This window comes from Zasmidium cellare, assembly GCF_010093935.1.
Source record: "Zasmidium cellare ATCC 36951 unplaced genomic scaffold M409scaffold_77, whole genome shotgun sequence".
Classification (NCBI taxonomy): domain Eukaryota; kingdom Fungi; phylum Ascomycota; class Dothideomycetes; order Mycosphaerellales; family Mycosphaerellaceae; genus Zasmidium; species Zasmidium cellare.
The window spans coordinates 21,110-33,032 of NW_022987021.1; the positions used below are offsets into that span (position 1 = coordinate 21,110).

The following is an 11,923-nucleotide window of genomic DNA, read 5'->3' on the forward strand; positions in this document are numbered from 1 at the left end:
CCAATCTCATATCCTGCGACCGAAATTCGGCAAGGGGAAGAATGGTCCCGGCTAACGTATTCTCAACGCATACCAGCCTGGCAGGGTAAGCACAGTGATCGTGAAGAGAGACAATCGCTACTTTCTGAACTTGCTCAAGCGTCAGACATTTGCCGTTGACTGGACGGATTGGGAGAGTCAACGCCCCTAACAGATTCGCCAGGCCACCAGCTGCGTAGTTCATTACACTCATCGCATAGAATATGTGTGGTGCGTTCTGGAGGAGTGATCTGATACTGAGGTGATTACCCACTGTTCCGCTCACGACGGAAAGGCCAGCTTGTTTGCGTGCAAGTTCGGCGATCTATCCCTCGAGTTCCAAGGTTGGCGGCTCTTGCCTCGACTCGCCAACCAGAAGAGTTGGAGCTGCGATGGCATCTAGCATTCGGACAGGTATTTAAGTTATGTTGTCACCTCCAAGACAACGATTAGGGGTCAACGTCTTGGCTGAGATGGAACAGACGTACTGCAGAAATCATAAGCCACGGCCACGCCCTTGTTTTCTCTTCCATCCTGAATGAAACGATCTCGATGCAAAGTGACAGGGCCTCGATCGATGTATATTTGATTCTGTGTCACAAGTCCTGAAACGAGGCAGCCGAAGCTTGATGCCGCTTTTCGGTTTTGTGAAAGAGCTCACAGTAGCAGCACATCTACCGGGCTCTGGTCGTTCTGTCAAAGCTCCGAGTCACGTATTCCATGGCTTGCTTGAAACTCCGATGAGTGACGCTGACGCCTAGGGTGCGATGCGGACTCATCGGATAATGTCCATGTGCCCCCAAACTCGTTGACTTCCGCCAACATTAACTTGCACCTCCGTCGGTCGAGGCATCACCACGGCATGCCGACTCTTGTGTGTATGTGTGTGCATGAGGTTGTTAGTACTTTGTTGGAGAAGATATTGATAGAAAGAATGTAGGTTTCTCCATGAACAAGCCACCTCGGGGTGAATAGTGCGCAGTTTTGGCGGCAACAATACTCAGTCATTCGATGCTGTTGCACGTTTCAAGAGCCTACGATAAAAGCCTAACAAGCCTTGACTTACACATGTCTACTTTGATCACCACTTAGGGTCTACACAAGTAAGCACGAGGTCCATAAAAGTCAGGCGTGAACGTACTCCAGCTAGGTCGAATGCCTAAATAAGAGACATGTATTGGTAGAACGTTGATTACGTGTGATGAAAGAATTATACTATTTAAAAACGCCATCTAGTAAATGCATCACTTCTCTAAACCTCAATTTTGGAGCAAGTCACAAATGAAGTCATATCCTTGCTCGATCGCAGCCCAGCCCGTCGACAGCGGATCGCCAACAGGGAAAAGATCGAAGGCGTGGCTGCACTTCTCTGGGATAGTGAGACCAGCTGGGATGCCACGGTTCTTGAGCTCCTGGATCGTTCGCTCGCTCATAGTATGTGGCAGCCAGTCGTCGCCGTTACCGTGCACAATGAATGTAGGGGTTCGGTAGCTACCGTCTCTGATGTGGCCGAGCGTATTGATCTCATGGACTTGCTCAGGAGTAGCGGCTGGTGGGTACATGTGCTCTTCGGCATCTGGGTTGGCCACAGAACTCTTGAGTGGGAGGCCGTTGACGAGGATTGGCAGTGTCTGGGAGTTCCAACAGGTGTGCAAAATGATCTTGGCTCGCGGGTCTTTGAGGGTCAGAGACAGAGCCATGGTCTTCTTGTCGCTGAAGGGCGCATATTCAAGGATCTGCAAAGGTCGGTCAACAAAAGGACTTTCTTGTATGTAGTTGCCGCAACTTACTGGACGCTCCTGAACTCCAGCCAAGATGTCGATAATCTCTTGTGGTTCCTCTTCGGCCGCAAAGGGATAGCAAGGCTTGTGCCAGTCTGGTCGTTCTCTGTCAGCATATACCAAACTCTGCAGGTAAAGGTATAGCCTACGTTCAGACTCGAAGTCAGTCGGTGGATAAAGTCCAAATACAGCTTCTGGTGGCTTGATGCCCCGTTGTGGAGCAGTATAGCCCAAACTCATGGCGAGCTGGCCACCACTGCTCCATCCAATGGAAAGGATGGTGGCCGCATTGACCTGGACTCGTGGTCCTGACAAAGCCATCGTTGGCAATGTCTCTCTGCACCACTGCAATGCGTCGCAGCAATCCGTCATGGGGCCTTCGAAAAGCGTGGTCTCTGGGACAAGTCTGTAATCGGTGCTCACCGGAAGGAAGCCCCGTTCGAGAAGCATCCTAATGTGCTTCATGGGTACATCCTTACGACCAAAGAGGAAGTGACCTCCACCGTGCATGAGCAGAGCTGTAGAAGGTTCGATCAGATCTTGACGAATGGTAGGGGGTACTTTCACGATACGTACCGACTGCTCGCTTCTTGCCTGGCGGATCAGCTTGCTTGGGGAAGTAGACATCGACGGAGAGGTCAAGATCGTCGACGGACTTGAAGACGAGCTCTTCCACGGGGATTCCTGCTCGCTTGCTGAGCTTGCCCTGAGGCTTCGAGATACTAGCGACGGCGCCGTCGACAGGTCCCTCATTCTTGAAACCGCAAATGAGTCGTACAGTATCAGCCTCTTCACTCTCTCCCGTAGACCAGGAGACGTTGTTGTACCCAGCAGCTCGCAGGCTTTGATCCCAGAACGACTCAGGGGCCATGGCATGTGTTCTGCCGTCGTCCATGAGCCACCAGCCCTCGAGGAGACCGAAAACAAGATCAAACCAGTAGAGGTTTCTGGTGAACTCTGATACACACAGAGCACCGTCGTTCCTGATGACTGGCAAGATGTTGGCCGTGGTCCTCTCGATGCTGCTGGTGGCATGAATGCAGTTCGTGGACAAAACTAGGTGGAAGTTGTTGACGAAGTCCTCTGGAGGGGCGGCGTCTGCGTTGAAGGCTCTGAAGTGCATGTTCGCCTCGTCCTTGAACGTTCTCTTGGCCATATTGACCAGCGACTGCGAGATGTCGGTGAAGGTGTACTCAAATTGCACGCCCAGGCGCTTCAAGTAGCTGACCAGGAGCTTGGTCGACCCTCCAGTCCCTGCCCCAACTTCCAGAATACGAAGTGGACCTTGGTTCTTAGCGACTGACGGCAGCGAAGACACGAACTCGGCCATCATGCGGCAGGTAGTATCCATCATGGGTGACTTGGCGTAGAAGTCTGCCAAAATCTCTTTGTTCTTTGCATCGCCGAAGAGAAGGCGGAGAGGATCTTTCTCTCCTGTCAAGCACTCTGCCAGCATAGGGCCGGTAACTTGCAAGCACTTGTTATCTGGAATGAAGTCGGGATATTTTGGCAGAAGTTGTTGGTAGAGGGTGTCCGATGGCGTCGAGTTGACTGGTTTGGACGTACGAACAAGCTGCTGGACTTCTCCCAGTCCGGACAGTTCGAGCAATCCGGAGTCTGCGAGGAGATTACGCAGTTGAGCGAGAAGAGGCTTGTGCTTTGGCAAGGCTTTGGACAGCTCTGGAACAGGCTGCCCCGCCTTGATCTTCGACAGATCGACGCCTAGCTTGCGATAGGCATCGCAGACATAGCCCGTCACTACCTCGTTCTGGTCAGGGTAAACCTTAGACCAGTAGCCCTTGGCGCCACTCTTCGCCGAGTAACGTTCGAAGTTCTGACGAACACGAGAGAAGGCATTTTGGATACCGTGGGATCCCAAGTCTAGCACTTCGTCTTTTGCTTGGAGTGATGGGACGCTCTGCTGTTCCTTGGTGGTTTCGACATCTTGTGGTTCGGGGGGTGTGCTTGGAGCAGTGCTCATAGTGGGCGTCGAAATGTCGGTGTCAGAGTCAGAAACTGTGGATGAAGATCCCGCAGCTCCCTCGACATAGGAGCTGCCGACTGCGCCCTTGCTGTTGAGGTAGTTGACCAGTGAGTTCAGATCGGTCAGCTCTTGAAGCTCGTCAATTGGCATTTCCGTCTTGAACATGGATTGCAGTTCACTGATCACCTCGATAACCTGAATACAGTTAGCAAGTGAAATTGAAAAGGATGATGCAACGGGACCCACCATGAGAGAATCGACTCCCAAGTCGTCGAAGGACGCATTCTTGGGAATCTTGTCCGCCGGAATATCTGCCAGCTGAGCCAGCAGTCCGCAGATGTCCTCGAAGATGCTCGTCTTTGCATCGTTACCCGCTAGTGTTAATGGTGCGGCTTTCTCGACCGGTGGCTCTGGGGCTTTGGTGGCTGGTGGTGTTTCGGTCTTCGCGGGTGTAGGTGCTGGTGTAGTTGCCACGGGTGCTGCAGTGAGAACATGCTTGACTGGAGCCTCGACTCGTTTCCCACTGCCCAGTCGAGCGCCTAGAAGTACGAGAGAGAGCTTTCCAGTCTGCTCGTTGTAGACGAAGACATCATATGAGATGCCACTGTCACTGCTGGAGCTAACTCCTAGCATACTCCATGACTGCTCGCCATGGAACATGGCACCTTGCAAGTGTGGTGCGACTTGCAGACGCTGAATGCCGCTCAAGCTGTAGGCCAAGCCATCGACCCCTTCATGAAGGCAGTTTGCATGCAAGTAGATGACCTGTAGGACGCTTTCCAAGACAGCATGCTCGACTTGACTCTCCTTGACTACAGTGTATGGAGCAGCCTGCAGCGGGCGAGTGATCTTCGCCGCCGTCCTGGGGCCGAGCGTAGCAACGCCTGAGACTCCCTGATACCAGGCCGGGTAGCTGACGGAGTTAGAAAGGAGCTTGTACATGACGTTACCACGAACCGACTGAGCTTGGGGTTCCTCGAAGAGGGAGGAGATTTGTTCGTGAGGAAGGAGACGTTCGTATCTTTCGAAGTCGTCCTGCAGAGACCAAATGGCAGCCTGTTGCTGGACGTAGCCTTGCGCACTGATTCTCTCGCCCGACAGCATTTTGAAACTCCACCAGACGCTTTCCTGCTTGAGCTCCATTGAAGTCACATTCTGGAAGCCAGGAGTAGTTTGCAAGCGCTCGAGTGCCAGCGGCGAGTCGAGTCTGGTATTGGTCGCGAGTCCAATGGCTCGAGAGATGAGTTCGACGTACAAAGAGGTCGGTGCTGTCGCTCTACCAGATACTCTCACGCCGTCAACGATGTCACGGTACTCTTCGCTCTTTGGATTGATGCTGAAGCGATGACCGTCGGCACCGCTGGACATGAGCCGCATGAGGACCGGAGAAAGCTCTGCTGCCGGTAGACTCTTCGGCGCCTCAAATGTCGGCTGTGCTGACGCAGGTACTGCTGCATCCATGTCCAGGGGCAACCAGTGTCTCGTCCTTTGCCACGCATATGGTGGCAGACGAAGATGGCTGTACAGGCTGCTTTGAAGGCAGCAGAATCGCCAGAATCGCAACGACTGGCCTGCATTCCAGAGGGAAATTGTGGTGTCGGCCAGTGCGGCACTCGAGTTCGGCTTGTCGAGAGACAGGGGCACGAAGGTACTGTTGGCGGCATACGAGCCCAACGCTCCCTTGACCATGTTGGTGATGCCCGATCCCGTGCCAGCTTCCACCCACGTACAAGCACCGAACTTATGCTGTAGACGCTCGACTGCAGGGGCAAAGTAGACTGGGCCTCTGGTGTTAGCGATCACACGCTCTACAGACGGCTCTGGCCAAGTCTCGCTCTCAGTACAAGTCTCGATGGGTATTTTTGGCTCATGAAACGTCAGGCTGGAAATAAGCTTCTCGAGATGTGGCAACAAAGGTTCCGTAAAGCGAGAATGGAAGCCGTAGGGCACATTCAGTAGTTTGTGCTTGATGGACTGCTGCTTCAGGTCTGCCACAATCTTCTCCGCAGACGCCGCATCGCTGACCAAGACATGTGCTGCAGGGCCATTGTAGCAAGCAACCTCGAACTCGTGGCCCTTCGTGCGGAGCTGTTCGACGCTTTGTTCGTTAGCCTGGGTCAAGATCATGGTTCCCGGCTCGGCGGCCCAGTGCTGCTCCATCAGAGCCGCTCGTCCAACGACCAACTTCACGCCGTCCTGCAGTGAAAGCATGCCACACACGCAGAGCGCTGTGAGCTGGCCGAAGCTGTGTCCGAGGACTGTGTCCACTTGAAGCCCGGACTCGACCCAAGCCTGCGCCGAGGCGTACTGTGTAGCGAATAGAGATGCATGAAGCGTGACCGTGTCGACAATAGGGGTCTTCTCGAAGATGGCTGGATAGATTGATGGGTAGCCTTGACTTGTGATGGCCGAGTTGCAGGCGTCAAGATGGAAACGCAGCAGCAAGCACTGATCGTACAATTGCTTGTCCAAGCCCACCTTGTTGGATACCTGGCCACCGAAGCATAGTACCACTGGTCTTCCCTCCTGTTTGGGTTTGATGCTGTTGCTCTCGCGAATTTGCTGGCGAAGTTGCTGTTGGAGCTCGTTCAAATTGGATGCGGCGAATGTCAACGACTGGGCGAGATCCGGGTTGTGACGCTTGCTGAGGCTGTAGGCGAGATTGGGTAGGGCATCAACGTTCTTCTCCGATTCCAGCGTACGGAGTTGATCGCAAAGTCGGTCTAGCGACGAACAGTATGCGAGCAGGCTGTCGCTTGTAGCTGCCGTCAAGCGGATAGGGAACTTGTCACGCAGCGCATTATCGCTGTCCGCTGACCTCGAAGGTGTGGTCTTGCGTGGAGGCTCAATGACGATCATGGCCGCATTACTACCTGCTGCACCGTAGTTGTTCACGCAGGCAACCAGCTTGTCGCCAGCCAACGGCGTGTTGGAAGTCGGGATGCAGAGGTTGTCCGGCTCCAGGGCTGGGATCTTGGGGTTCAATTGCTTGAACGATGCTTGACGAGCTGCCATCCGGTGTTCCATCTGGAGAATACTCTTGATCAGTGCAACCACTCCCGAAGCTCCTTCAAGATGGCCAATGTTGCCTTTGGTCGAGCTGACGATCAAAGGAGAGTCTCGACTCGGGCCTCCAAAGACTCGGCGAATACTTTCCATCTCGATAGGATCCTAAAATTCGTTAGCTTTGCATGACAGATATGATCAAGGCCTCAGCGATATCGATACGTACCCCAAGGGGCGTTCCCGTTCCGTGCGCTTCGACAAACGTAACGTCCCGGGGAGTCACCCCGGCTTGTCTGCACACCTGCTCGTACAGGTTGCCTTGTGATGATGTGTGCGGGACGGTGATTGGCACACAATTGTCGTTCTGGTTCACAGCAATGCCGCCGATGATGCCGAGAATGTTGTCCTCATCTCGAAGTGCGTCTGCCATGGGCTTGAGGACAACCAAGCCGCCTCCTTCGCCTCTGCAGTAGCCGTCAGCATCGGCGCTGAAAGCCTTTGATGCTCCTGTGGGAGTCAAGAATCGAGCCGCTGCGAAGTTCTCGAAAAGGTATGGGCTGGTCATCAAATTGACTCCTCCAGCCACAGCGTGAGAACATTGTCCTGTCCGAAGAGCAGTGCAGGCGGATTGAATGGCGACGGCGGACGAGGAACAAGCGGTGTCGATGACCAGAGAGGGGCCATGCCATCCGAAGTAGTGAGAAATCTTGCCACTCAGGAACGAACGCAGTGTTCCGGTAGCTGAGTATGCATTTGGCGGGTGCGAAGCGACGTTGAAGTCGTAGTCGGTGCAACACGCTCCAATATACACGCCAATATCCTGGGCTCGCGATGAGCCAGCAAAGTATCCGAAGCTCTCTAGTGCCTCGTAAGCCAGCTCAAGGAGAAGGCGTTGCTGGGGGTCCATGGAAGCGGCTTCTCGCGGTGAGCGCTTGAAGAAGGAATGATCAAAGTCCTCGACAGCTTTCAGGAAGTTTCCCCAGAACATCTGGCCTTTCTTCGTCCTTGCGCTGCTTCCAAATCTAGCTTCAGGGGCTTCTGACAGCATCGACTTGCCCGCGGTAAGCAAATCCCAATACTCATCCAAGTTCTCAGCTCCAGGAAATCGGCCCGCCATACCTACGATGGCAACGGCATCCTTGCCATAAACAGGTGCGGCAATCTCTGCCGTCTCGGCTGCCATGGTGGCGACAAAATGCTCGGGAAGGCTTTTGAGGCAACAATTTAATGTGTTGAAGAGATAGAAAATGACTTGGCTTTATACAAAGAAGTTTGGTTGATGCAGCGAAGGGGCATTTCTGCGCTTGCAGAGCTTATGGTAACTGCAGGAACCGTGTATATGTACGTCTCATCACATCACCGGCACAAGGCTGCACGGTCAGCTATATAGCCGAGAGCAAGCCTTCGGACGCCGGCGTTAGTGTCGACGTAATGCTTCAGTTCAGGCTATGATCGATTCGGTATGTTGTATCCTCCGCCTGATACTAAGCTATCACTCCCGTAAGAATCGTCCGCATAGCCCTAAATGGATGGATCCTGCGGCATGTGACATCCCGGGCTCCGAGACGAAGCTAGCCTCGAATATATAGGCCAGGAATATCAATTGCACGCCACATACTGTGAGGTCCTCATTTTACAATGGATACACCCAGGTCAATGTCGTTTGTTGAGGCCTCGTCCCAGCAGGCGCCGAGTTTCGTTGTGGTGTCAGTGCCTGTCACCATTGGCCTCGCAATATTCGCAGTCCTCTCTGTTCGCTTTGTCGTGCAGGTGTGTCAACGCCGTCAGACTGTGCACCCCTAATGACAGCTAACAACGACGTACAGAGACTTCGAAGGGCATATGGCTCCTCGCTCCGTCATGTCCCAGGACCATGGCATGCCAAGTTTACCGACGTTGCCTTGAGATATCATGACGTTGTTGGGGATCGATTCTACTGGCTCACTGACCTTCATAAGAGGTATGGACCCTACGTGCGGACAGGCCCGGAGGAGATTGCTATCTCTGATCCCGCCGCCGTCAAGAAAGTCCACGGCCTAGGCACAGCTTTCCGCAAGCAGCTCCAGCCGGGGACTGCATTCAACATTTTCAGCGTTTCTGATCCCAGGCTCCATCGCGGTCGTCAACGATTCTACGTCAACGCCTTCTCGAACGAAAAGATCAAAGCCAGCCATCTGCCTGCTGTCAGAACGCTCTGCCAGCATTTCATCGACGGGGTTCGCGAAGATGCTTCGAACAACCCTACCCGCGCTGCTGATATGTACAAATGGTGCATGTTGTTTGGATACGACGTTGCTTCGGAGGTAGTCTTTGGCGATGCCTCCACGAATGGACTGATGGCTCAACGCAAGGGCATCGAGGAAGTCATGATGGGCTGTTATCTGCAGTTCCAAAATGCGTGGATGCTGTTCTCATTCCCAACCTTTCTCGTTGCTCGCTGGCTCGCCCATGTGGTTCCTTGGCTCGGCAACACCTTTGCCACGGAGAAGAGGTATAAGCACTACAAGGACCTTTGGGAGCAGACGGAGAGGCAGAGGAGCATCGCTTCCAAGACCACCTTTGTGCAGGGCGCCCAGTTTGACGACAAAGAGGGCAAATACCAGCTTGAGGGTGGTTTGAAGATGTCGGCGTACGACATAACCAGAGATATCACCACATTCCTTGGGGCTGGCGGCGAGCCGATCGGCGCGACGCTGGTATACCTGCTCTACATCGTCCTGCAAAACACCAAGCTTCGACAGGAGCTTGAGGCTGAGACAAAAGCCCTACAGGAGCCCTTTACAGATGCTGATGTCGAAGGAAAGTGCCCACTTCTCGACGGCACCATCTATGAGTCTTTGCGATTGTTCGGTGGAGGTCTGTCTATTCTCCCTCGATACGCACCAACGCCCCAAGAGCTCGGTCCGTATGTCGTCCCACCGGGCACTTGTGTTGCATCGCACAACCACCAGCTGCACCGTAACCCAGAAGCCTGGAATGATCCAGAGGCGTAGGTGTGACTTCTATGACCATTATGCCTTTGCCGCTGACCAATTTCTCCTCAGTTTCAACCCGAGACGGTGGATGGTGCCCGGACAGAGCAAGGCCTTGCAGACAGATGTCTTCCAGCCATTCTCCAGCGGCGCTCGAGGCTGCATTGCGATACATCTTGTCATGACCGAGCTCAGACTGTTCACTGCCACCTTCTTTAGAGAGCTGCCGGACATCACGTTGTCGGACACGGTGACTCCACAGAGTATGAAAGTTGACGACCGGTGAGAGTCTCTCCATCCGAAGTATAATGGTGCCCTTTACTGACCGTCTCACAGCTTTCACTTCGCTCCTGTGTCAAAACATATGGAGGTGATCTTGCCAGAGAGGCGCTCGTGAGTGTTTCAAAGTTCAGCATATAGGCAGAATTGGAACGCGGCTTGAGGTGCTTCAGGACCGCATCTTGATTTTACATCGTAGCTTTGCAAAGATACGTACGAGTTCATTGGACACCATCTTCCGCCCAAAGCGGGAAACCCATCCCCATTGCTATCGAGCTGTTCAAACCATCAAAAGTACGATATTCATCTTAGTCGCGCGAGAATTTGTTGAAACGAAAGTGTCACATCGCTCGCGCTGTATCGTTTCCCTTTGCGCCAAATAACGATGGTAGTGCACTTGCTTTCCGGACGTCTGGTGCTCTCGCTTGGACTTGCGCGGTAAGTCGACAGCATGTCGTGTGGGTATCGCCTTCCGATACTTTGTGCTGTCGGCGAGTCTCCCACCAAAATGTGCCTCCATGTTGTGCCATACGGCAGACAAACAATTTCACAAGAGATCTAGCTCCAGCGATATGATTGGAAATAAGCTTAACGGCGAAATTTCCTCTTTCGGCAGCTACAGCGTCTCGGCCGCCGTGGCAGTATGCATCGGACGGTTTCACGGCGCTGTGGCGGCACCCGCAAGGAGTATGAGATGATGTTCGGCAGCGTGATACCGGAACGCATTCAGTCGTACTTCGGATCCCGAATGCTTCGATTGTGAAAGTCAAGGCTACCGGCGGAGGCACCATCGCAGAGATACGCGAGGCGCTGTTTGAAGACACCTTCCATATATTTGGGACGTTGTAGCGTTGTTGATTCCAATTCGCAGTCGTGCTCGATTTGCGTTCGGCTTTCCGTCAAGATGGATTACAACGTTCTCTTCCCCAGATTCCACCTCGCGGAGATTGAGGACCAACCATGGTGCCCGGAAGTCTTTCGAACAAATACCCACAAGTTTCTGGCTCGCTTTTGGAAGGCTTCCACGTCGAGCAAGGGCTCACCAGCTCTGCAAGCATCTCAAATTCTCGTCCGGGAGCTGGGCGGCCTGTCCAAAGCATCTGAGTACACTTTCGTCGATTCGTGCGCCGGAGCCGGAGGGCCAACCCCAGTCATCGAGCCGATTTTGAACGAACGGCTACGATCAGTAGGCCTGAACAGCGTGCAGTTCAAGCTTACGGATCTGTGGCCGGATTTAAAGGCGTGGAGGGAGATTTCCTCGCACAGCAAGAATATCTCATACTTTGAATATCCCGTCGATGCAACCAAGGCCATTAGGCTTAGCGGGGACAACAAAGAATGCCGCATGTACAACCTATGCTTCCATCACTTCGACGACCCAGCTGCGGAGAGGGTCCTTTTATCCGCGATTGAGTCTTCCGACGCATTCTTGTAAGTTATCATTACCGAAGTGAACTTTCCTCGTGACCTAACCTGTGCAACAGTATCTTCGAGATGACCCACCGGACATTTCCGTCCTTGCTCAACATCGTCCTCATAAACTTCCAGGTTTTTTTCACGACTGTTTACGACTGGTGGTGGTCGCCACTCCACCTCATCTTCGTCTACCTTATCCCGCTGATCCCAATCATGAATGCCTTCGACGGACTTGTTTCATGTATCCGAGGCCGCACCGCAGACGAGACTTGGGATCTCCTCACAAGGTCATCAGGACTGAGCGTCGAGGAATGGGAGCAAAAGCACGGCTGGGAGCTGCGAAGTGGGCGCGAAATTGTGCTGCCGCCGTTCGGCACCATGTACTGGTGCGCAGGAATCAAGAAACCCAACTGAGGGCTAACTACATTGTGGAATGATGGAACGGCAGTATTGGATGAGCAAAAAAT

The 11,923-nt window shown here is 53.4% G+C and overlaps 3 protein-coding genes across 3 annotated transcripts; 2 read left to right on the top strand and 1 right to left on the bottom strand.

The window, feature by feature from the left end:
- Positions 1–1,277: 1,277 nt before the first annotated feature.
- Positions 1,278–7,972, bottom strand: M409DRAFT_30914 (uncharacterized protein; the record flags this gene model as incomplete). The annotated part of the gene is made up of 6 exons (XM_033810124.1): positions 1,278–1,754; positions 1,809–1,894; positions 1,949–2,317; positions 2,376–3,978; positions 4,030–6,954; positions 7,016–7,972. The coding sequence occupies 6 exons, from the start codon at positions 7,970–7,972 to the stop codon at positions 1,278–1,280; spliced, it is 6,417 nt and encodes a 2,138-aa protein (XP_033659476.1).
- A 455-nt stretch (positions 7,973–8,427) lies between these two features.
- Positions 8,428–10,158, top strand: M409DRAFT_61526 (uncharacterized protein; the record flags this gene model as incomplete). The annotated part of the gene is made up of 4 exons (XM_033814788.1): positions 8,428–8,559; positions 8,616–9,778; positions 9,834–10,043; positions 10,098–10,158. The coding sequence occupies 4 exons, from the start codon at positions 8,428–8,430 to the stop codon at positions 10,156–10,158; spliced, it is 1,566 nt and encodes a 521-aa protein (XP_033659477.1).
- A 786-nt stretch (positions 10,159–10,944) lies between these two features.
- On the top strand, positions 10,945–11,870 carry M409DRAFT_38168 (uncharacterized protein; the record flags this gene model as incomplete). The annotated part of the gene is made up of 2 exons (XM_033810876.1): positions 10,945–11,471; positions 11,525–11,870. 2 exons carry the CDS (start codon positions 10,945–10,947, stop codon positions 11,868–11,870), a joined length of 873 nt encoding a protein of 290 aa, XP_033659478.1.
- Positions 11,871–11,923: the final 53 nt, after the last annotated feature.